This window comes from Vanessa cardui, chromosome 26 (genome assembly GCF_905220365.1).
Source record: "Vanessa cardui chromosome 26, ilVanCard2.1, whole genome shotgun sequence".
Lineage (NCBI taxonomy): Eukaryota > Metazoa > Arthropoda > Insecta > Lepidoptera > Nymphalidae > Vanessa > Vanessa cardui.
In genome coordinates, this window is record NC_061148.1 from 1,504,628 (window position 1) to 1,531,493 (window position 26,866).

General features: G+C 32.3%; 1 protein-coding gene across 1 annotated transcript in view; it reads left to right on the top strand.

Annotated features, from left to right (window-relative positions):
- LOC124540851 (nephrin) overlaps positions 1-26,866 on the top strand; it is a 265,139-nt gene that overhangs the window by 158,199 nt on the left and 80,074 nt on the right. Inside the window, exons 6-7 of the mRNA XM_047118615.1 lie at positions 6,806-6,881; positions 18,855-18,970. Coding sequence (XP_046974571.1) covers positions 6,806-6,881; positions 18,855-18,970 — 192 coding nt within the window. The remainder of the gene's footprint in view (positions 1-6,805; positions 6,882-18,854; positions 18,971-26,866) is intronic.

Here is a 26,866-nt window from a genome sequence, read left to right on the forward strand (position 1 = left end):
TTTTCCGGTAAATTATCATTACTCCACCGACTCGAAATAAATTTGAGCTCCGTTTCGAGTGTACTTCAAAACGTTCTTGTTTACGGAATGACCCTTGTGGTTTTGGGGTTCCGTATGAGATTTAACCATTAAAAATTAATCGTGATACATATTATACAAGAAAATAATGTTCATGCCTGTCACATGAATTAAGGGGGTGAAACTTGCAAAACCAACTTCATCTTCTTGGTTCAGTTTTATGTATATTAGTTTAGCAGTGTTTTCAGTTAGAAATAGCGAAACGCCTCCTTGTGTCATACATTATACCAGCCTGTAATTATTCCACTGCTGAACAAAGACTTGCTCCCTTGAGGGGAAGATTTCTCAAACCGTAAAACTTACTTAATATGCGCTGGATACACAAGTGTGATTTTATTCAAAACGAATTTTCGCCAGCGCTTTAAGAAATGTGCAGTTTTACCACACAAGAGCAACATATAAACAGTTTGTCATAACTATGTCTGCTTGGATAGTATTAGTATAGATTCATTAAATGCTCCATGGAAATTTAATCGAACTAATTATATTGTCAAAAATATTGAAACTCAAAAGTGCAACTTAATTTTGAACCCGTGACCTTAAGTCAAGAGCTGGAAATGCTTATGACAAATTCGTCGTTCCAAGTAACCAAATAACGTTTAACTTTTTCCTGCATCGTACAGATCGTTAAATTACAAATTCTCAACGGTTAAAAACCATCTAAAATGAAACAATTTCTCAGTGATCTACTGTAATAAAGAAAATTAATGTTACGGAACCATTCGTTATAATATTTCACGGGATTTTCCAGCTTCCTTGATGTCTATGTACGGCGTAATGTATTTTGAAATACGCTATTTTTCCTGTATCGTAATTTTATTTGCCTCGTTGGTTTAATGGTGGAATTGGAATTGTTATGGTATAAAGTTTTATTAGGTTGCTATCTGCTGTTTTAGGGGTCAGTTAATTGAACGAAAAACCTTGAAATTTTATCCGAATATAAACCGGATTATTCCGGTTTATAACTTTTCCTAAAAGGTATTTTATCTTTGAAGACCTCCGTGGCCGAGTACTGTGTACACCGGTTTTCATGGGTAAGCTACTCCGAGGTCCCGGGTTCGATTTAGTCCGAATCGATGTAGAAAGTTTCCTGTGTTGTCTGTCTGGGTCTGAGTGTTTGTGGTACCGTCATTACTTCTCATTTTCCATAACACAAGTGCTTAAGTAACTTTCATTGGGATCAGCCGAATGTATGTGTTTTTGTCCAATATATTAAAAAAATATATATTATTGAAGCTCTAGAGTTAGTTATTGAAATATATCATGACTCAACTTTAGATATATTATTTAAATTATCCAATTTAAAACAGCGTGATTTTTCTTTTTACTGATTAGAATCAGTAAGAAATACCATCGTAATCAATTCGCTGTCGCGCCTAAGGAAATTCGCCTCAATAAATTTCAACATAAATCTTAAAATAAAATGGCTAGCAAAAAAGGGCTTTCTGCAAGAACCTCTGGAAAGCACCCGATTATCACCAAACAACAATATCTAAGATTGTTGTGTTACGTTTCGAAGGGTTAGTGAACCAGTATTACGGGCAAAGTGGATATGACATCTTGTCCAAGGTAAATTACTGTGACTTTTTACTAACATAAGAATTAACAACATTAAATGCTTAAATATATATATACAAATATGAACTAAAACTAGTTACTGTATAAATCTTGACCGCGTGGAATGGTGGCAAGAATGCTAGCAGCATTTCCCCGTTGAATCGCAATTCCGATCCTCTGGGCAAAAAACGAACCAGCCCTCCTGTCACCAGTGGAGGCAATGAGGCGAGGTGTTATACTTTTGATGAAGCTTTTTGCACCACTACTCCAAGGGCCAAGCGTTTCAATCCAAGGTTGGTATCATATTGGCGATATAATGAATTATTGTTGGCACGTGTTAAGCGAAAAAGTAGCGTAACGTAAGTATGTCCTTTCTTGGAGTTCAAGCTTGCTTCATACCAAATTTTATCAAATTTGGTTCAGCTGTCTGGTCGTGAATGAGCGACAGACAGACAGATTTTCTTTCAAATTTATAAAATTAATATAGATAAAGCGCTAATGCCTATAGATGGTGATGATCCATTTAATCTATTAAATAAGTCAAAGTCACAGCCTGTAAATTTCCCACTGCTGAGATAAAGCCTCCTCTTCCATTAAGTAGAGGGTTTGGAACATATTCCACCACGATGTTCCAATGCGGGTTAGTGGAATGCACATGTGGCAGAATTTAGATGAAATACAGGTTACACATACAGGTTTCCTCGCGATGTTTTCCTTCACCGCCGAGCACGAGATGAATTATAAACACAAATTAAGCACATATATGTATATAGCGGTGCTTGCTTGGGTTTGAACTCGCAATCATCGGTTAAAATGCACGCGTTCTAACCACTGGGCCATCTCAGCTCTCAAATAATAAATATAAGAACGAGTTGATACAGTGAAAACAGAACATCAACGAACAACATTAGAAATGTTTCAGATTATAACAAAAAAAGCTTCAGAATAATTCGTAGACAAACTTTCAAAAGTCTTGATTACGTTTTACGTAATGGAGTCCGTCCGCCGTTATGACGTCATAGCCGCCTCTACAAAACGAGTCACTTAGATCTACAAATGCATTAAAACTTATTTCTTATAGTTTACAGAGTTTAGATTTGATAAAAACAAATCTGTTGTGGAAATCTATATTAATAATTTTATATGTGTAAATAACTCTATCTTTCTGTCTGTCTGTCACTTTTTCACGACCAAATCGCTGGACCAAATTTGATGAAATTTGGTGTGAAAAAAATTTGAACTCAAATGGAAGGACATAGGCTACTTTTTACCTAACACATGAAAAGCAACTCCATAAACGCGAACGAAGCCGCCGGCGACTACTAGTATGTTACATGATGACTGAATATTATCAACTAGAAAATTCCATTAATTTATAAAATTTATCTTTAACGCTAGAGTGAATTGATCTGATATGGAAAACAGTTAAAGAAATTATTTTGGGGTATGATAGTGATATCATTTAAAAGATACATTAAAACCAAGTATCCTTGAACGAGGTAAATGAGCCAGCTGATGCAAGTGATCACCATGTACTGCAGACATCGGCGCATCCCTTTAATCTCGAGAAACACTAATCGAGTCTATAAAAAGTCCTGTAATCGATTTTTTAATTGAAAAACTTAAATTAAACTCGATGCCATTTCCAACCAATCAAACGATGTCTTCAATTTCCGAATATTACAAAACTTGTCAAATTCTCATTGACGTCGGAAACGTCTTAGGTTTTAGAAGATCGCTGATTTTTCTTCGAATGCTTTTCGATTATCGATGATATTTTTATAAATGTATTTCTGGTTAATAAATTGTAAGGATTAACTTTAAACGTCAAGTCATTTCCTTTTCATGAAGGAAAATATACAGAGAATAATCTTCCAATAGGTTTTCACATCCTAGCTACCAGTTTTGAATTTCCATTTTCTATGAAGAAACTAAATTATTTGACCGGTTTCGAGCAGATTCTAGAAGGACCGGCAAGAAACTTCCAAAATTCAGTTACATTCCATAAAATCATTAAACTAACTTCAGACTTTTTTATCGTATTTATTGTAGATGATAAAAAGCTTGGAATTAATATCTGTTGACTTCCAGGTAGGATACATTACATACGTATATAATTGTATTTAACTAATATGACTGTATTTTTTAAATGTTGAAAAAGAGTAACTACTGAGTTTCTTGCCGGTTCTTACTTAATTGTTAAATGACGATTCAAAAGCCCTTTTGAGTAAAGTTTATTTTGATTTTGTTTTTACGTAAACATATTATTTACAAACATGTAATCTTCCTTCTTCTAAACTGCTAGTTCAAATCAATATCAAGAATTTTGAGACTTATAGTGTGTCAAAATTTTGATGTAGTAACAATAACAACCAATAGCAAGAGCTCCCTATCGCGCCATTCTCCGCTATTCGTCGCTATATATTTTCGCGTCAGTTCAACCCGAGAAAGCAAGTGCATGTAAATCGACGTGACAAATTGACGAATACATTAGATCATATGATATTACAAGTTATTACGTTTGTGTAAAGATCATATTCTCATAAGAAATTAATTTTGATAATTTTTGATAGCGTACTTAATTCGGATGTGATCGCTGTGAATTTCGCCGATGCTACGTCTAAGTTGCGTCGTAGTATACTTGATAAGACACTGCAACATTTTCTTTTAAAGTCAAACTTCAATAAATATCCCAACATTTCAACCGAGACAAGCACGTAACCTCTCTATAATTTTCTTTAAAACGAACAACTTAATCTCTTGTAATACTGTTTTTACTCTGTATTCTTCTGAACATCTCGTTTCAAGATGGTTGAAGTCTACCCTTATATAAAATTTCAGTTTCTTCAATATCGTATAAAACAAAGTCGATTTCTCTGTCCCTATGTCACTTTGTATGCTTAATTCTTTAAAACTACGCAACTGATTTCGATGCGGTTTTTTTTAATAGATAAGAGTGATTCGAGAGGAATGTTTTTGTATACATTACATGGACAATATAGTAAAGAAACACATATAATTTTAGAATATTCTAATGTGATGTCGTAAATAAATAAATTCTGTAGTATATTTAGTATCAGTGTTGCATCCGTGCGAAGTCGGGGCGGGTCGCTATTTTTTTCCTTAAAAAAATATATATGTGCGAATTTTCATAATGTATATACTTTAACTAGTTTTTGCCTGCGGTTTCGTCCTCTATTATACAAAATCTTGGAACATATATAAGATTACATGGTCCAATCTTCAAGGTCAGGCGATATTGGTATGTATAAAGAAAGATTTTGGGTTCAAAATGGGATAACCGAGTATAAAATTCCATTTGAGTTTATAATTCATGAGCTGAACTGGCCCAGTGGTTAGAACGTGTGCATCTTAACCGATGATTGCGGGTTCAAACCCAGGCAAGCACCACTATATATGTGCTTAATTTGTGTTAACAATTCATCTCGTGCTCGGCGGTGAAGGAAAACATCGTGACCTGCAAGTGTCTAATTTCATCGAAATTCTGCCACATATGCATTCCAACACCCGCATTGGAACAGCGTGGTAAAATATGTTCCAAACCCTCTCCTTAATGGAAGCGGAGGCCTTATCTCAGCAGTGGGAAATTTACAGGCTGTTACTTTACTTTATAATTCATTTGAATAATTATACATTTTGTACTTTGCTATTCTGAAATATTTACATCCGTACGGGATTCATCGTGAACCACGCTCGGGATTAAGCATAACCCCTTACTTTTTAATGTAACACACTTTGCCCGAACGTGGGCCTATGACTATGACGTCATACTTACATAATCATTAATTGTGATTTTGTATGTATAATTTTTGAATTTTTGAAATTGGAACTAAAATTTGAGAGTACGGGTAATTGTGATAAATCAATTTTCAAAGATAGATACGAATTAAATCTACGGGATTGATTTTATTTTCATTATCTGTCAAAATAAATTTCAATGCAGTCAGCTGAGAGATTGCTGGAGTATCTGCGGGTAATCGATATCTGTGCATACGATAAACAGATCGAAGATAATTAGAACTCTAGTACAATGTAGTCTAAGAGCTATTATAAATAGTCTAGGATCTTATTTCAACCTTGAAAGTCACCAATTAAAGAATAATATGTACCTTTATACAAAATTCTCGAATTCTTAATAAATTAACGTTACTTGTGTTGTTTCAGTAGTACACAAAGGCTCAGTTTATCTCGTTCTCAGAGGGACTGTTCCACCTAAATTGCTAAAATTAAGCTGAATATACCTCTAGGGCGGTACGTAGAGTTGTTAATGTACAGAGGTGGCCTAATTAATTTGAGTTCAACTCTCATAATAATAGCCTAGCTTAGTAATGTTATTTCATAGTTGTATAATTAATATACGTAAATAGTTTTGTTAATATTATAATGGCTAATACTACGCAATATTTCAACTGAAAAAGATAAAATAATGGAGTACGTTTAATAAAACTACAGACGTTCTTTCAGAAGTAATTTCATTAATGTAAATAAAATAATCACTAAAGTATTTATGTTAATTATAAAATCTCAATATATAAGTAAATTATTTTTTTCTTTTAAATCATTGCCCGGTCTATTTGTTCTATAGTCTACACATACTTAATGTGTCTAAGGGTAGTTTTAACTGAGAACATTAATAGTTTTAGTATGCAAATATACACGTACGAATGAAAATGTTTTAATTGTTTAACACCATATCTCATTTAAGCTGAGCTCGTTTTGATGTAATTTATGGGAAAATATAAAATTAACTAAGCAAAAAAAAACTCTTACTCGTTGATGTTTGTAATATATAATAATTTTATGTGTCTTTTCTGTATGCAAGTTACGATCTTTGAGAGCTATATATGACTGACTAGCCTTAAGAATAAAATCAAAAATATTTGTGAAAGGTTTCCCCCAATTATATACAACATAGCAACTAAATGAACCCACGGCTTGGACTTTAAGGAATTTATGCAATGAAGTGCTTTATAAATTTGTACACAACCCTTCATCCCCAGCATTACCCCCTTTAATGGTGAATAATATAGTGTCGCCCTATTCAAGCTTGCTCGTTGATAAGATACAAAATTAAAAATTACTTCTTATCTAACAAAATGTTCAGTAACAAAGAGCGTCTTTAATTAATCGTATTATATTTTTGTTTCAGTGTCAAGCGAGGAGATAAAGGAAGTGGAAGGTCCAACGGGGAATCCAAAATCCATGAGATACACAACAATATCCAGGTAACTAAGAACTCACATTTGAACTACTAACTAAAACTGCAGTTTTATAAACACAAAAACATATTTAAACATTGTTATTTGTGAAACTAACAGCTTTTAGTGCTATTAGAAATTACACTGGCTCACTCCACAGCCTCCACACTGAAAAGGAAACGCAAATTAAATTAAAAAACTACACATTAATCAAAGAGTCTTAACTTAATAAAAAAATAGTACCAAGTACAAAGCATATAAAAAATGTATTGCAACTATTATAATCAATATTTTAAAGTAACATTTTGATGCTCATTTGTTTTATATAATCGTTCGCATATATATATAAATATACCTAAAAAAATTAACGACCTCCGTGGTCGAGTAGAGTGTGCATCGGTTTTCATGGGTACGCCACTGAAGTTCGATTCCCAGGCGAGTCGATGTAGATTATTAGTAGTTTTCTATGTTGTCTTGGGTGACACAAGTGCTTTGGCTACTTACATTGGGATCATAGTAATGTATGTGATGTTGTCCAATAAATAGAGCGATATGTATGTATGTGTGTGTATGTCAAAGGTGACTTTATCGCTTATAACAATCTCTTGAAGGCTTTGTGGCACAAACGTTATTAACATCACTTAAATACGATAGTTTTACATCTATATTATTAATATTATAAATGTGAAAGTAACTCTGTCTGTCTGTATGTCTGTTTGTCGATCTTTCACGACAAAACCAATGAAGCTAATTTGATGATATTTTGTATGAAGCAAACTTGAAGTCTACGAGAGTAATACATGACACCCAACTATCTAAAACGCGAGCAGAGCCGCGGGCAATTATTAGTAGAAACATGTGCGAAATAAACAAACGAACATCGTACTAGTGCGAATAAAAAGATCATTATTGTTTGACGAAATATTTATAAAACGCGTTACTGATATTTTCGAAATTCAAAAATAAATTTAATAAGAAACTTAATTGATGTAAAGCTTAGTTCTCTGATTTCAATAAATAACTTGCTGATAGAAACTACGTGACTGTAAGAATTAGCAAAGACGAGATCAGATCTGCACCCAGTAACGCGTTAAGGCTCTGGATTATTTAGTTGATATAAATTTAATTTAAATTGTGTATACGAGGGCATACACTTGTGCAATTCAAACGTTATTTATTGAGTGATAAAATCAAATATACACTGCAAAACTTCTAGGACAATCTGTGTCAAATGTGATAAGGGTTGGAAGCTAAGGGACGTTTGTGTCATACCAGTGCGATACGATCGAAATGTGTGACTCGTTATGTGTTGGTAAATAAAGATATTTCGTGCTACTTTGTTGATTTGTTCTATTTCAACAAAGTATTCAAATTTCCAAGTTAAAAAGATATTTTAAATAATAATGTTAAGATAAATATATAATAATATAATTATTATAAAACATTCCTTTTAATTACTAGCAGTTGCCTATGTCTTTGCTTCCAAGGAAATTGAATATATTTACAGAGTTACTTAATTGGTAAATATTTCATCCCATAGGGTAGATAGATAGTTATCCTAAAACTCACTAATAAATATGTATCTTTTTATTTCTAATCAGTTCAAAAATGTTTTTAACTTAAAAAAACGACGGATTACCATATAAATTTTATTTTTCATTGTTTATTTACTATATTGTCTATGTATTATATACAAAAACCTTCCCCTCGAATCATTCTATCTATTAAAAAACTACTGGAGTATATACTCTCTCATTAGCAAATATATAACGGAGTATGTAGTAATCTGATATGTTAAATATTAAAAAATATATCTTAGTTACATGGAAATGATTGTGTATGATTTAACAACAGGTTTTACTAAGAATAAAATATAAAGGGATCGCTTACAGTGTATCATAAAAGTTAATTTTGTGCATTGCACCAAATATTCTTGGAATTTCAACTGAGGAGTAGTTTTTCATATATCTACCCATATAATGAAATAATAAAAATAAAAGAAAGTATGTTTGTTAAATGTTACAATAGCCGTTTTTTACTAAATGCAGATGTTTGTATACACGGTATATAAATCAAATGATTTTTTTTTATTTTTGTGTGTCTGACTGTGTGTTTACAGCTTTTATGGCTGGTCTGGTTTTGACACATTCATTGACAGAAAGGTAATATAATAAGGAGTGAATTAGGCTTCAACCATACCTGTATTGTTACATTCATATATATTGAAAAATCCATTGAAATCAGTCCAGCCGCTTGGATAGAATAGACGAACAGACAGACAAACAAAAATTTTAAAAAAATGTTAGTTTGGTACATGTATCGTATACATATACAAACTATATGTGTATGAAGTAATAAGCGGATATTTAAATATTACAAACAGACACTCCAATTTTATTATATGTATATGTTTGATTAACTGGACAGAAATCTCTTCGAAAAGGAAATTAAAATACAAATTATTCAACTTTATATATAAGCAAAGTTTAAAAAGCTCGCGTCCCTTACACTTAAACGATCTACAAATAGACGGACAAAATATATATTACTTTTGCAAAATGTGCAAAGTTGACAACAAGGATGTCGAGTCACTGGATGTGAACTGAGCGTAGTCTTGTATTGTTAGTTTAAACGAAATTTAAATTAAAACTTTAAACATGCTTTTGTCAACAGTAAAATAATAAAATATTTTTTTTATGATATCGTATAAGGTAATAAGCGCAATAATTGAATAAGATGATGAATAGCCCCATGGCCATCTCGGCTCGCTCCACAACCCCAGGCAAGAATCACTGAATTTTCATGTGCTTAATTTGTGTTTGTAATTCATCTCTTGCTCTGTGGGGAAGGAAAACATCGTAGGGAATTTCAACGAAATTCTGTCACATGTATATCTACGAACTTGTATTGGAGCAGCGTGATGGAATATGCTCCAAACTTTCTCCTCAAAGGGATCGGAGGCCTTAGCCCAGCGGTGGGAAATTTACAGGCTGTTGATGATGATGATATGCATACAGAGAATAAGTTTTCCATAACCATCCTGTGTATCAAATGTCATAATGACAGTCGAACAGTATAAAAATGAATACCGCCATCTAGTGTCAAATTTCAAAAAACTAATGCAAGATCATATTCTGTTTTAATTCGAATGAATAAATTGAATAGATCTAGTTATACGATGTTTTCGGTATAAGTGTGATAAGCGGTCCCTTCGACTAAATATGGCTTCTAACACCATCTATATGTTATCATGGGACCCAAGGTGTTACGTCCCTTGGCGCATTTTAATACCAAAGCTGTGAGTCGGTCTTACCTACCAAGAGGTATACTCAGTTTCACCTCAATTTATGATAGACGAAAAATTACATGCTGTTTTTTTTTTTAAATTTAGAACGCTTTAATTAATGACAAGCAGTTACATAATTTACATTAAAAACGTTCGAAATTTAAATTATATATACGTGAAAATGTTGTCCCTCATTTGCATGTCGCGCATAAAACTCAGAAGTTTTTGAATACGCTATGCATTTATGCATATAATCTCGTTACATAGTTATGCGTCACATTTCAGAAGCTGGTTATCTTATATGAATGGGATAGTTAAATAGATGACATTTTCATTTAGTATCATAAAATCTTGCTTAATTAAAAAATAACATCGTGAATAAAAAGTTCAATAAAATACATCTGTAAAACGTGTAAAACTGAATTTGAATGAAAGAAATTATTGACAGCAAATAGAAAGTTCTTTTGAAGGAAATTACAATTCCAAGGTCAAATATAAAATCAGCGTTTCCATATAATAATAATAATAATAATAATAATAATAATTTATTGTCTCCAAAAAAAGCAATTACAAGGTATTTCAGTTAACAATAAGTTCCTTAAAGTATGCACCACGTAACAAAGCGGAATCATCTGTTGCTGAACTAGGTGAACCTGTGTCTCAGCGAACAGCGCCGACTCCCATCGGAAAGGGCTATTCATAAAAATTTGGCTAGCCAAAAACTTAATTATAATATCTTATACTAACTTTATACAATTGCAATTGTTATTATTTTAATAACAAATTATGTGCCTTTCTTATTATTTATATTTTATTGTAATGTGATGTGAGTGTGTGTGTGTGTGTGTGTGTGTCTGTGTGTGTGTGTGTGTGTGTGTGTGTGTGTGTGTGTGTGTGTGTATGTTCATTATAGTATTTTGTTTCTGAGATAGAATACCCTCTATGTACATATTATATTGAAATAATTTTAATCAGATGTATTTTCGATAGAAAGTTTATTTTAGTGTAGGATGTTAAGTAGATTTTCCGTGTCTTCATACGATAAATTTTGAAGGTAAGAAGTTATGCTTTGCTTACAGTTTACCTTATTCATACTGTATACATTTATAGCTTTGTTAATTTTATTATATAAATAAGGTCCAAGGAAGCTATAGAATTTTTGTATAAATGCGGTATTAAGACCATCTGGTAAGTTAACTACGATATGTTTTCGTCTCTTACTCAAGAACGTAGGATCGTACTTTAGTTCACTATGCTGCTTAAGCAATACGCTTAACACAAACAGCTGCCTCACAGTGAGTACATGTGTTTCTCGATACAATAAACTTGTTGGATAAAAATAGGGTTTAAACTTCATTACTTTTAATATTGTTCGTTGGGCTACTTCAATTTTTTTTATCGTGGTTTTTGATGCACCCCCCCATGTAGAAATACAATATGTAATGAGAGACTGGCATAAAGCCAGATATATTCGTTTTAATAGTTCTTCTTCTACTACATGTCTAAGGTTTTTAAATATGTAGATCATTTTATTTAATCTTCCGCTAAGTATATCAATGTGTTTTTTAAAATTTAAGTTAAAATCTACAGTCACTCCCAAATATTTTATATGATTAACCCGCTCTAGATATGGGCAAGAACAATTTGTATATTTTGATTGTGTGCAGACATGGGAAATTAAATGAAGGTTATCTGAAAAATTAGTACTTTTTCTAATTGAGAAAGTGATATATTTAGTTTTGCTAGTGTTTAATGAAAGAATATTTTTTTTTAGCCAAACAGCAACTCGATTGAAACCCCTCTGAGCAATGTCAAATACTTCAGGCCATGTGTCTGCAGCAAACATAAGTACAGTGTCATCAGCGTATGATATTATCTGACCTTGATCTAATTCTAGCCGTGTAAGTAGGTCTATATAAACAAGAAAAAGAGTCGGGCCTAAAACACTGCCTTGCGGTACGCCATGCGTCAGTAATTGATCATTGCTATAATAGGTATCAATTTTAACGCATTGATATCTTTCCGAAAGATAGTCTTCGAATAGCTTAAGTTGTTTGCCTCTTACACCAATGCTCTCTAATTTTTTAATTAAAATTGGGATTGACACAGTATCAAATGCTTTCGCGAGATCTAAGAATATGCATATTACTTTTTTTCCTTTATCTAATTTGGTTGAAATAAAATTTGTTAATGTGTGGACCGCGTCGTCAGTAGACTTGCCGCTTCTGAAGCCGAATTGGTTATAATTAATTAGGTTATTTTTTTCTAAATATTCTACTAATCTTTTGTTTATTAATTTTTCGAAGATTTTTGATAGTGACGAAAGTATAGAGATCGGTCTATAATTACTAAGAATTGTTTTATCACCACTCTTAAAAATTGGACGAACTTCAGACTTTTTTAAAACTTTTGGAAAAATACCCGTGTCTAAACATCTATTAAAAATATACGCTAATGGTGGAGCAAGTATATTATGTGTTTGTTTTATAGTTTTATTTGAAATTCCATCCCATCCAACAGAACAGTCAGTTTTCATATTCATAATAATGTTTTTTATTTCGTTTTCATTCGTATGCATTAGGACTAATGATTTTTGATTGCCTATTATATTTCGGTCACCATCAGCAGTATCTAGATTATCAAAATTGTCAAGTGTTTGTGCTAAATTCTTACCTACATTTACAAAATAATTATTTATGTGATGAATTGACGATTGCGGGGTATTTAATATATTTAATAACTCTTTATTGCTTTCAAATTGTGTGTGTGTATGAATTATATTTTTAAGAACATTCCATAGTTTTTTATTATCATTTTTAGCCATTTCTACCTGTTCTTTATCATAATTTCGTTTAACTTTCTTCAATATATTGTTACAAAAATTTCTGTATCGTTTGTATATTAGTTTAACCATTTCATTACCAGGAGAGCGCCTGGCTTTATTATGTAATTTATCTCTATGTCGTATGCACCTAAGGAGACCAGGAGTCATCCAAGGTTTTATGATTTTTTTTCTAGTCGAAAGTATAATTGTTTGGGTATGATTTTGTATACTTGATTTAATTGCGCTAGTTAAATATTGCATTGAAAGGTTTGGATCATAAGAAGTATATACCGGCGTTAAGTCGATGTTTTGTATTTCTAAGTTTAATTTTTCATAGTTAATTTTTGTGACAATAGATTTGGTAATTTCAGTATGTTGTTTCATTTTGATTGAGCAGATTACCGGTTTATGATCAGTTATTGATGTATTAAGAACCATCGTAATGGAAGGACTCTTACTTTTAAGTAGTACATGATCAATGCATGATCCAGTAGCATCACGAGTTGAGAAGGTATGTGTTGGGAGTAAGCCGTGGTAAGCGGCTAAGTGTAAATATTTTTCAGCATTCTCATTTTGAAGCTCATTACTTATGTCGATATTTATATCTCCAATGACAACAATATTTTTGTAGTGTGAATAATTTTGAAGTATAGTATTAAATGATATTAAAAAATTGTCAATTTTTTTGTAAGATGGTGATCGATATATGGCCATAATAATTATATCTTTTAATTTGAGAATAATGCAGTTTCCTTCTTGAAATAATGGTTCTTCAACTGTTAATACAAACTGGTCTTTAATATACAACACTATGCCTTCATTTTGATTATTATTATTTTTATTATAAAAGCATTTGTAACCTCTAAGTGATGGAACTGTTAACTTATTTAAAAGCCAACACTCTGTAAGCACTATTACGTCTAAATTTATGTTAAGCCTGGCAATTAATATCTCAAATTCACTTATATTACAATGAATACTTCTTATGTTTTGAGTTATAATTGTAATACCCGAGAAGATATGTTTTGCTGTGTCTTCAATTTCGCAAATCATCGATTGTGATACAGAAAAGCTGTCTAAGTTATTCCCTAACAATATATTATTTGAAGTCATCATTATAGGAGCTATATACTTTCTTTATCGAAATAGTTTTCCGTCTTATGACTGTATTTGTGTGTTTGTAGCATTTATGTTTATTAACAAGAGGGCTAGCTATGTGTATATTGAATTTTGTAAGTGCATTTTGTGTATATAATATGTATAAAAGAATTTTATAAATGTAAATAGTGTGTAAGTGAATTATGTAGTAATGAGAAACAGCGTAGTGTAGTAAAAAGTTGCTTAAAAGATATAGTATTATCGTAAACATAACAAAGAAAATTAGTATTAAGATTAAAACTAGTCATTTTGATTTTATAAGATTTTCAATATCCGATTCATCCTTTATTTTTATTTGTGGCGAATTTTCGTTTTTACGAATATAGACAACACCACGAGAAGTCCAGCAAAAGATGTAGTGATGACTTTTAGAAAAATTTCTAGCCATATAGAAGAGTTTCTGCGTTTTATTAGTTAAAGTTTCGGAAATATATATAGGCCTTTTTTGTTGTGAATAATGTAGATGTGATGTATTTAACTTTTCTTCCTTAGATTTAAGTTTGTTGAATTTTTTGACACCACGTATCATTTTTTCTTTCATAGTGACAGTTGTTAATTCGACTATGATAGGATTTGACCCGTCTTTTGAGTTATTTCTGTATACGTCTTTGATATCCAAGTCAGTTAGGCTTAGATCTAACACCTTTGCTGTATTCTTTGCTATATTTGCGAGATTTTCTTTCGTTTCGCCACTAGATTTTGGGATGTTTCGTATTTCTATTCCAGTACATTTTGATTTTTGCTCCATATATTCTATTTTTTGTTCGAGTAGTTCAATAGTTTTTTTGTATTGTTTCTTTTCAGTCTCAAGTTCAGAAATACGCGTCAGAAACTCATCATATTTACAGGACATCATATCTACACTTTTCTTTAGCTCTTCGTTTTGCTCTTTTATATTTATTATTGAGTTCTTTAATTCGTAAAAAAGTTTTTCCTGTTCTTTTGAAAAAGACGTGAACATTTCACTTATTAGAGACGTAATATTAGGATTTACTCCATCGTGCTTTCTTTTTTTACGCTCAGTTATGTTCAATAGGAGTGTGGAGAGATCCGGAGCTGAGTCAGAATGGTGAATCAAGCGCTCATTTTTATCAACCAATTCGTCGTGGGATTTATCTACAGAAGTACCGGGTACAGGTGAGGTAGGGCACGCACTTTTGAGGGGCATTGTAAAATGTTCAAATGATGTACCAGGAGAGCAGCGTCGAGTAGGAGAGGGCCCTCAAATTTTAGGGACGGAGTTACCAGAAATATGGTTGCCTCTGTCTCTTACTTTCGTTATCGATAGGTGTTCTAACGAAAAAGCTCGTCTAGGCGCTTTTTAACAAAATTCTATTTGTTTTATTCAAAAAACACACTTATTGCATAAATTAGTACAAAGTACTAGGAGCACATAACTGTGTCGTAGCAGTGGTAGCGTACTTTGTAGCGTAGATGAGGAGGGCGTGGCTTTCGTATCTTATTGTCGTAGTAAGCGACGCAGCATTGGAGCGGAGCTTCTCGCTTAAGTATAAACTGTTTGCTTACGTGCTTGTGACGTGATGCGATGGTATGTGACTGCAGTTGCAACTCCTCACAACATATGCACTCCTATTTTATTAGGATGAATTTTATGTTTTAAAATTAAATTATTTTTTTTTTAAAAAAAAAAGTAGCACTAAGTTTATATGTAACGTTTGATTTAGTAACGATATTGCAAATAAGTTTTTACTCCATTTCGCATTTTGTTTTTGGTTAAAATATAAATATGCTATGATAAAATTAAATATTCACTGTCACATCCATCGCCTATATATCAATCGTAATATATGACATCACATAGAAGTTTGGAACTGGCAAAACAAACAACGTATTCGTTTAAATGTATCGCATTTCATTGTCAGTTATTTAATTCTAAAAGGTTGTATATGTAACGTTAAAATATTGTCAAAATATACTTTATTCTAGTTGGCTTTAGAGAGAAATTTTCTTTGATCACTAATAGTAGATATGAATTTCCTTTATTAATTTTCAAAGGTATGTTAATAAATAAATATGTATAATAAATAATCTCGGCATCCATTTTCAAGTGATCTTTTATGTATTACTAGCTTTGCCCGCGACTTTGTACGCGTTTGAATTTAACAAACAAATAATTATATTGTAGCCTTAGTTACTCCTTATTATATCAGTTATCATCTAGTGAAAATCCCGGCAAAATCGGTCCAGTCGTTCAAAAGATTAGCCGGAACTAACAGACAAACAAAAATTGTAAATAATGTTATTTTGGTGTGTTATGTACCGTGTATACATACACATGCATTGAGTAAAAAAAGGCTGTTTTAATATTACAAACAGACACTCCAATATTATTATATGTATAGATATACAAAGCTTTTGTATGTAAGGTATTTATTTGGATAAGGATTAATGCTGTATTGCTTAAAAAAAGTCATCATTACTCGTAAAAAGTAAAGGATTAAAAATGATTACTGTTGGTTATCTCTGAGAGATATACAATCGCGAAGTTTGTAGACCTTTTAAGTTGTTCAATACTGTAGTACATTATTTTAAGGCGTAGGGTTCAGCCAGTGTTTGCAATGTACTCGCAATAAAATGTATTTCTTTACTATATTTAATGTTGAGATTCTTGACGATTCTTCTCGATAGAATCTACATGACGAACCAGTGGTAGTTTCACTTAATATAGTTTGTTAAATGAGTCAAAAATGCTTGTAAAAGCCTACTTGAATAAAGTATATTTTAATTCTTCGTTTTAAATATATTATACATGTATTATATGTAATAAATTTAGAATCAATCTCTACTATTAAAAAAACGCATCAAAATTTCGTAGTTTTAATTATATGTAAACAGTAACAGGCAGACAGCAGGAAGCGACTTTATTTTATACTATGTAGTGATTTAGATGGAGGGATTGGCATCCCATTGGTGCCATAAGAGATTCCTTGAAACGCCATTCCACAACCCTTGGGTTCTAAGGCGTTATTAGTTAGACTTGTTCAAACTGGCCTCGCGTCTGTCTTTATGTACGCGATAAACTCAAAAACTATTTATTTATTTGTATTTTAATGCGGTCTTCACTAATAGACTGAGGTATTCATAAGGAAGGTTTAAGTATTCCATTTACTAAGAGTTGTTTGTATTTAAGTTGAAATATAACGACAATTGTTAAACATGTCTGAAAAAAGCAACAAACAATATATAAATAAAAGGTAAAAATACTAAAAAAGATATACAAATGCGAATCTGGAATGCGCTAGTTATAAATAAAACTTTAATTATTTATCATCTATTCTTATTAAAAAAACAAAACATTATCCATTAAATTCTTTAATAATAGTATAATATGAATTTCCTTCTACAAACTGGAATTAGTGTATATGACCTATTCTATAGTTCATGAACAAAATATCTCAAATCAAGTCATAACTAAAGCCCTTGCATTTCCAAGCGCTAATGAGACCGAATTAAATCAAAACTATTATAAATAAATTCTCTACATTATCCCCATTAAATGTGGAATTAATTTGACGTCAGTCACAACTCGTGTTAACTTTAAGCTTGTACGTTGAAATGTCTCTATTTAAGCTTTAAAATGTCACAGCTTAAAATTGCTGTTACTAGGAATACAGCTTCATAATTTAATTTGTTTATTCACGACATCACATTAGAAACTTCTAAAATTATCATTGTTACTTTACAATATTGTCCATGTATTGTACACAAAAACCTTCCTCTCGAAATCAGTCTATCTATTAAAACATACCGCATCAAAATCCGTTGCATATTTTTAGATATTTAAGCATACATAGGGACAGTCGTAAGTGACTTTTTTTCATATTATGTAATGATGATGATTCACAGTAAATAGGTTGTAATATTTATAGATAGTTCCACCACGCGCTAATAGGGGGTAAATATATGTTTAGTATATTATCATTTAACAGGCGCAGGCAACCTTACGTTAGAGAAAAGAAATGGTAGGGGTTATTAATAGCTAAAAGACAATACTTGCAAAGAGCCGAGATTGCCCAGATGTTAGAACACGATCAGCGATATTATCTAACTAATGATTACGGTTTCAAACCCAGTCAAGCACCACAGAATTTTCATGTGCTCGACGTTGAAGTTTCAAATTTACCTTTATTTATGTTCTGTATGATGTCATTGAACTCCTGATAAACCTAACCTTATTTAAGGTTTACATTGTAACCAGTAGGTAAGTTTTGTTTAAAATTTTGGAGGTTGAATGATTAATAAATAAATATTGGACAACATTACATACATTACTCTGATCTCAATGTATGTAGTTAAAGCAGTGTTAAAGACAATCAGAAGTAACGACGGCTCCACAAACACCCAGACCCAAGACGACATGGATAACCAATAATTATACGTCGACTTGGCCGGGAATTGAACCCGGGACTTCAGAGTGGCTTACCCGTGGAAACTGGTGTACACATTCGACCACGGTCAAAAACTGACCATTGTTGAGTGGCTGAATCTATCTTAATTATAATTAGCACAAAGATATTACTCTAACATAACATAGGATACACAATTCCATCCTTAATATCCTATATTTCCTATAATTCTCACACACAGATGTAAAACTACGACGAGAATCAACAATAAATAATAGCACACATGAAACCTAGATCAATGAGAAAAATGCTTTAATGACACAATATTATTCAAACAGAATTGAACCGTATGTCTTTGCCAACAGGATACATTTTAAAGCGGCGGCGGATGACGATTATGCTGATTTCACATGCGAAGCAAGACATGAAGCGTTGCAAAGGGATATGCCGATGCGCAGTACAGTTCAGCTCAGCGTGCTATGTAAGTATATTTGTCTAATTGTCAATATAGTGATGTATATCTATTGAACATAGTTATCTATACATATAATAAAATTGGAGTGTCTGTTTGTAATAATTAAATAGCCTTTTTATTATTACAAACAGATCACTCTTTTTTTCAATTTTTGTCTGTCTGTTTGTTCCGGCTAATCTCTGGAATGGCTGGACCGATTTTGACGGGACTTTCATTGGCAGATAACTGATATACTAAAAACTTAGGCTACAACATTTTTTTTTTGTTAAATTCAAACGCGTACAAGGTCACGGGCACAGCTGGTCGATAAATATATTTGCTTGCCTACATTTTATAACTAAAATTTCAACCAGTATTTAAGCGCAATTCAGGAAAAAAGCGCTGTTAAGCGGCTTTATTTGTGTGGACTATCAAAGTGATCAGTCTCAACAATGTATTTTAAATAATAAGTTCCAGTTCCAAAGCATAAAAAGGTAAGGTCTGTAAAAAACAGCAGCAAAATATTGTCGAATTTTGAAGGAATTAATACCCTCAAAAATTACCTAATCCGTCACGAGAATCATTCCCCTAGAACTGAATGAACTGAACTAGAACCTCCATGTGTCTAATTTCATCGAAATTCTGCCACATGTACATTCCACCAACCCGCATTCGAACAACGTGGTGGAATATGGTCCAAACCCTCTCCTTAATAAAAGAGGAGGCCTTATCCCAGCAGTAGGAATTTTACAGGCTGTAATTTAGTTATAACAATCATTACATAATAATCAAATTTATATAATTGTACGTTAGAATAAAATAATGTGCCAAATCACAAATTATGCCAATCGTATAAAACATGACTCAGCTCCAATTATAACAATGGATGGATCGCCTCCCGCGTCGACTATATTTGAAAAACAGGAGCTTCAAATTGGGGTGACCCCACGCTGAGTACAAAATGAAACATGACAGGGGACTCTAGTCTGTTTTTGATACATATTTTTATTATTATGTTTAAGATCGGACACACTTCGAAATATATTTATGATGATATTTTATTTAAATTCCTTCTTCTTTATTATACTTGATGGTGGAAATTTCCCACTGCTGGACTAAGGCCTCGCTGTTCCAATTGGCAGAATTTCAATGAAATTAGACTCATGCTCGTTTCCTCATGATGTTTTCCTTCATCGCCGAGCACGAGATGAATTATAAACACAAATTGAGCACGTGAATATTCATTGGTGCTTGCTTGGGTTTGAACCCGCAATCATCGGTTAATATGCACGCGTTCTAACCACTGGACCATGCTTCTTCTAAATCATGACTTCTGCATCTCAGAAACACACACCCCCCCTCACAGCAAGAAGACCTTATAACACCTCAATGCAATTAAAACAAGTTATATCAACGTTGTTATATAAATAAACAGACGAATACAATTTTATTCAGTTTCTTGTGTAACGAGAAATTGTGTTTGAGTTTGGAATTCGTTGTTAAATTATGCATTAGCTCTAAGCTTGAGAAAATTGTTAATAGCTTGATAACATCTTGTAAACAGTTACTGGCTACATAAATAGATGTTACAGTTTTAGCTCAGTGGAGGGATGGGGATGTCGATGTTACGTGATTACGTGAACTGAAATGCGAATTACCAAACTCAGATTTGGGAATTTTTAGTGGATAAAGTTTAGCTTTAAGTGGTTCTGAAAGCCGAGACGACCCAGTGGTTAATGGCATCTTAACCGATGATTACGAGGTCAAACCCAGGCTGAATATTCATGTGCTTTCTTTGTATTTATAATTGATCCAGGAAACGTGCATGCCTAATTTTATAGAAATTCTGCCACATGTGTATTCCACTAAGCCGCATTGGAACAGCGTGGTGGAATATATTCCAAACCATCTCAAAGGGAGAGCCTTAGCTCAGCAGTGGGAACTTTACAGGCTGTTGTTGTTGCATGTGGTTCTAGGGATTTTGGTCCAAGAATCTTGGAATCTGAGATATTAAATTGTAGTTGCTACCAACGGGTCAAACAGTGGACTATATAAGTTAGTTCAAAGAAATACTGTAACACAATCCGAGCTTTATACACTAGAAGACGCTTTTCTAGGAAGCGGTCTCTCGTGCTTCTTAATTAGAAGATCTTGAAATTATAAAGGACAAACGTAATAAGTAGATATCATATTTTATATTTATCTTAAGCCCAAAATACACAGGAATAGGGTTGAAAATCGAAGACGAAATCTTTATTCGATATATGTATTACACTTATTGATTGTCAAACTACGGCATTTCCAATGTGATCTCAATAATTTATGTAAGTGTAGTTATTGAGAATGTTTTAACTTTTCCATTTTGTATTGAATTGAGAGTTTTATATTAATAGAACAAATGTTTAAGATTTTGGAACCGAGTTGGCCTAGAGCCGAGTTAGCTCAGTGGTTAGAACGCGTGTATCTTAACAGATGATTACGGGTTCAAACCCAAGCAAGCACCACTGAATATTCATGTGCTTAATTTATGTTCATAATTCAATTGGTGTTCGGCGGTAAAAAACTCATTGAAATAACTTCCAAACACTATCCCCAAAAGAGTTTGAGGCTTTTTCCAAACGTCTACATATTATTACTTCATGTCTTATATTAAAAAAAATCCTGTCACATTTAATAAAATCTTTCTAAAATTTATTTAAGATACTAAAATACATTTGTGTTTTTAAAATTTAAAATTGTAATTGAATCCTGTTTAAGTTCGCTTTGTTTTAAAATAATCTTAACTGTTAATCGTTTGAGATAACAGCTCTTGGAGTATTCCAGGAATTTCTTTAAAGTTTCACTCAAGAATTCCTTTGGCGATTACTCTTGAAGTTATAGTCTAGGAGCTTCGAGTAAAAACGTTGCTTTCAGCGCACGTCTCATATCTTTTTAGTGGGTGATTACAGATAGATAAAATTATTTTCTTTTTAGTTTTTCTTTACACCCCATTTATTATGTTATAGCAACATTTTCATTGTTTTTGAAGTCCAGAGTTCTGTTGGAAGTCTTTCAATTCTTTCAAAGAGGATTTAGTCCCGCTGTGGGAGATTTAGTGTACTGTTTCTTTAGTCTTTCCTGTATAAATATTCTTCTATCAAAAGAAAAAGAAAACGAAGGAATTCTTAAATTACAAAATCCTAAATCTACTTATCTATTTAAAAAGTTTGGAAAACTTAGCGAGTTTATATTAAAAACTAACATTATCCTTAATCCCCTATTAAGCTTAAAAGACCCCAACCTCGAGCTGTAATAAAAAACCTTTATAAGAGATCATCATTTATGATAAAGAAAGACGAAATCCTGAAAAATATCACTACACGCAATCTGTTACGAGTAATTGTCTCGAAAAGCCGAGTTAACTGAATGTCCGGAGATAATCCAGACATATATAAGTATAGCCATTTGTTTCATTTCAAGATTCAATGTATGAGAAATTGCACATCCCTACAAACTCGGATTCCAGTTCGAAATTCGAAATTTCGATGAAATTCGCTTTTTAAAAAATGATTTCGTTTCGTTAGCCAAGATCGCCCAGTGGTTAGAACCCGTGCATCGTAACTGATGATTACGGGTTCAAATCCGAATGAGCACCACTGACTACGTGCTTAATTTGTGTTTATAATTCGTCTCGTGCTCGGTGGTGAAGGAAAACATCGTGAGAAAACCTGCATGTGTCTAATTTCAATTATGTAAAATCTACCAACCCGCATTGGAACAGCATGGTGGAATATGTCCCAACACTTCTAATAATTTAAAGTATCAATATTATTATTAAAAATAATTGCACAACGAAAGCTAAACGAAATTTCAAACATATTACTCATTTACATTTTAGCGTAATTATATTAAATATACCTAACATCAGCAATGCAATAACAAAACACCATTACTTCATATACAAATTCAAATTTCGTACAGAAACAAACACCGGCGAATATTCTGCTTGCTTTGAGGATAACCAAAAACGTCAACATAACCCAACATGCGCTATATTGCGTGCATACTATACTACACACTCTCTGACAACTGAACAGAACCGGGCATGAAAAGCATGCATTATTAATATCCTATTTAAAGCTCACGTCAATGTTGACTTTGTCCCATTGGCCACTATTGACTTTAGTGAAGCGACCAAATTTATCTTTAGTGCAAGGTTCAAAGTCTAGTTACGTGATCCAAGTGACGATTGAACGTGTATTTACGTTTTCCGAATAGATGCTGTGTCGAGACAAACTTGCAGCGATTTGTTTTGCTTCGTAAAATATTTGTATCGTAAGAGATAATATCATGCTCTCCCTTTTCTTCTTTGGTTTCGATTGTTAATTAAAATGAGACGAAAGATTTCTATCAATTCGACTTGCAGAGATTGTGCCTAGTCCAACCTGAAAGACATTTTTGATACCTAGAAAATCAGAGGAAAACAGATACGAAACAGTCATCTCTACTAATATTATAAAGTTGAGTTGTCTGTTTGTATGGGCTTACGTCACGACGATTCCAATTTCAAACATTACGCTACAACCATATGGATGCGTTCAAGTAATTTTTAGTTTAGAGTTTGGGGTTGAGATTGCATTCATTAACTTCAGTTTTGTATTAAATAATTATATTTGATAGCAACTTGTGAGTGTAATTTGGACACGAATAATTAATGATGATTATTGAAATATAACGTTATAATTATAAAGATTTAAACGTAAATACAGACGATTGTACAACTTCTTTACACACAAGAATTTGATGAAAAATTACCAACGTCAAAAATATTAGCGAAAATATATTTTTATAAACAACTATTAGTCTACAGCTTCGCTCGCTTTTCAGGGTATTGGTTGTTAGGAATATGGCAAAAAAATTGCCAATGGAGTTCAAGTTTGCTTCATACCAAATATCATCGATTCGGTTCAGCGGTTTGCTCGTGTAAAAACGACAGAGTTATCTTCACATTTTTGATATGAATATAGATTACCAATTTAAGATTATATCTCAGATGATATTTCATTTGATCTGACTATATCGAAATATTTGACGAAATTCTCGGTGAAATCTTTGTCAGAATCCTTTGAACACACTGTGCCCAACATTTGGACATAGGAACGTCTGCAAACAAATTCCGAATTGCAAAATGGACTCCTATATTCCAGAAACGTTTGTTCCGTCGTGCCCTCAATGAATTATTAATTATTCCCTCTGATTCGACCCCTGGTGTATTTGCTTTTATTCTTTTTTAACTGACGTCCTTTACACATTTTCCTTGGGACTTGGTATATCGACTTTTGGGATATTATTACCGTCTACGAGCATATTTGGCTATAGACGAATGAAATATAAAATTGTGGTTGCATTATTGTCTTCTTCTAATCTTCAGTCTTGTAGTAATTTTATAGTTTTGTTCACATTATTTGTGAGCTTAAATTATTTCAATGTTTTGCTAATAAATATAAATTAGTATTTTCGCGTCATCATCATCATCCTTAAAGTCAATTTATTTAAATATCATCTAAATTGAAAGAGAATTTTTATCACCGGTATCATTTTTAGAATCTATTGATACGAATCTAATATCTCCTCTCTCTTTCTTTCTCTCTCTATCTCTATTTCTTATCTTGTCTAGCAATATGAGAAGACATTATATGTTTGTGTCCAGAGATATCTAGATATTGATAAGACATCCAATTTCAATATTATCGTAAGAATAATAAATAATATGGTAAAATATATTACGTATTTCCAGACTAAAGTTCCTAGCAAACGTGTTAACACAATTAACTTTTCTTAAGCACTAAAACATGTTTCAGCAAGTTTTGTAACGAGTCAGGTAAATTTAATTATCCATCCTTTACGATAGGAAAGTTATACGGTAATGGAGCCGATACACCCAACTCCTGGACGAGATAATGAGACAACTACTTTATAACGATAAATTATATACGAATATTATTCTAGACTGTTATAGAACTTTACATGTCGAGCTTACACAAAGCTCTATCACTGAGCTTTAATTTGAAAAGAGCTCAGATAATCTAGTGATATTCTTCGAAGCGGTTTCAGGCTCGTGTAAAAGTTTTTGAGCTAAATTTATATTTATACTATGTCGCTCGCGGCTTCGCTTGCGTTTTATATGTTGATCATATGTCAGGCAAAAAGCATATGTCCTTTCTTGGAGTCCAAGTTTTTCGTGAAAGAGCGACAGATAAACAGAGTTACTTTCACATTTATAATATTATTATAGATATATTAAATAGAATTGAGCTGAGATGGCCTTAACCGATGATTTCGGGTTCAAACCCAGGCAAGCACCAATATACATATGTGCTTAATTGTGTTTATAATTCATCTCGTGCTCGGCGGTGAAGGAAAACATCGTGAAGAAACCTGCCACATGTGCATTCCACCAACCCGCATTGGAACAGCGTGGTGGAAGATGTTCCATACCCTCTCCTAAGTGGGAGAGGAGGCCTTGGCCCAGCAGTGGGAAATTTACTGGCGGTTACTTTACTTTTTTTATATATTAAATAATACAAGGAAAATATTTGCACGAATCAGCGACATGAGTGTCTAACCACCATTGAAAAGAATAAATGTAGAGAGATTCAAATCTGCTTTACAAATTGAGAAAATGTTTATAATCACTATTGTTATGTTTTAATTTAAAATTCTTAGATATATTAACAGTAAATAAGAATAAAATATGTTTTCTATGATCCTGAATCTTGTTTTCTGAGAAATTCTATTATATTCCTGCCTTAGTAGAAGCTTATTAATCTATCTTTAAGATCGCCAACCTTTGTGACTTACTTGGTCTTTCAATCGTGAAACGCTGATAACTGACTCATTATTGATATTTGAAAAGATATTTTATTGCAGGTATATTTTAAATGAATTTTAACATTTTAGTCAATGTCACTTATTACTTTTCGACATTAGACGATAGTTTTATCGAGTAAATTATTCACTAAAGATTTATTTGCAGTCAAGAGTTATGAACTGAAATTAAATCTTAAACAATTGAAGATCTGCTGGTGCTTACTTGGATCAATTTTATTCACGATTATCTTTAAAAATCTACGTGTTATTGCAATCCCAGCTCTATCTGAGATTAACAAAGATGTATTCACAAAAGCATTAAGTGTGCTAAGAAATCAAAATTACATATTCAAGTAGGCTTTTACAAGCACTTTTGAATCGTCATTTAACAATTAAGTGAAGCTACCATCGGTTCGGAAAGTAGATTCTACCGAGAAGAACCGGCAAGAAACTCAGTAGTTACTCTTTTTCAACATTTAAAAAAAGTACAGTCATGTTAGTTAATACAATTATTTAAATTATTATATCCTGCCTGGAAGTCAACAGGTATTAATTCCAAGCTTTTTTATCATCTACAAAATCTTATAATATGCCTTTTTTACCAATGTATTTTTTATAAACGATTTGAATTTACGAAACGGCAAAGTTAAAATGTCTGACAGACAGGAGAATCAGTAGTTACTCTCTATCACCATTTAAACATACAGTCATGTTAGAAAAGGTATGACGTCATTTGACATATAGAGCTATAGATATTTAATAAAATTTTAAATTCTCAACAGACTTAGATAAAAGTAGTTAACCAATCTGACCTTAATTAACATTAATTTAATTAATTTACTATCATCATTGCGTATCAAATTTTAAATTGTAACGATAAATTTTTAAATACAGGGTGTTCTAGCGAATTCCATCAGCCTGTATAATTACATCACACACTGTGTATTCTTTTCCCCTATGCTCAGGTTACCTAGTGGTGCGCAATTATTTATCGATATCGATGTTTTCAATACACTATTATATATTTAAATATTTATTACACAGATAATTATTTTATGATATATTTGTTTGTGA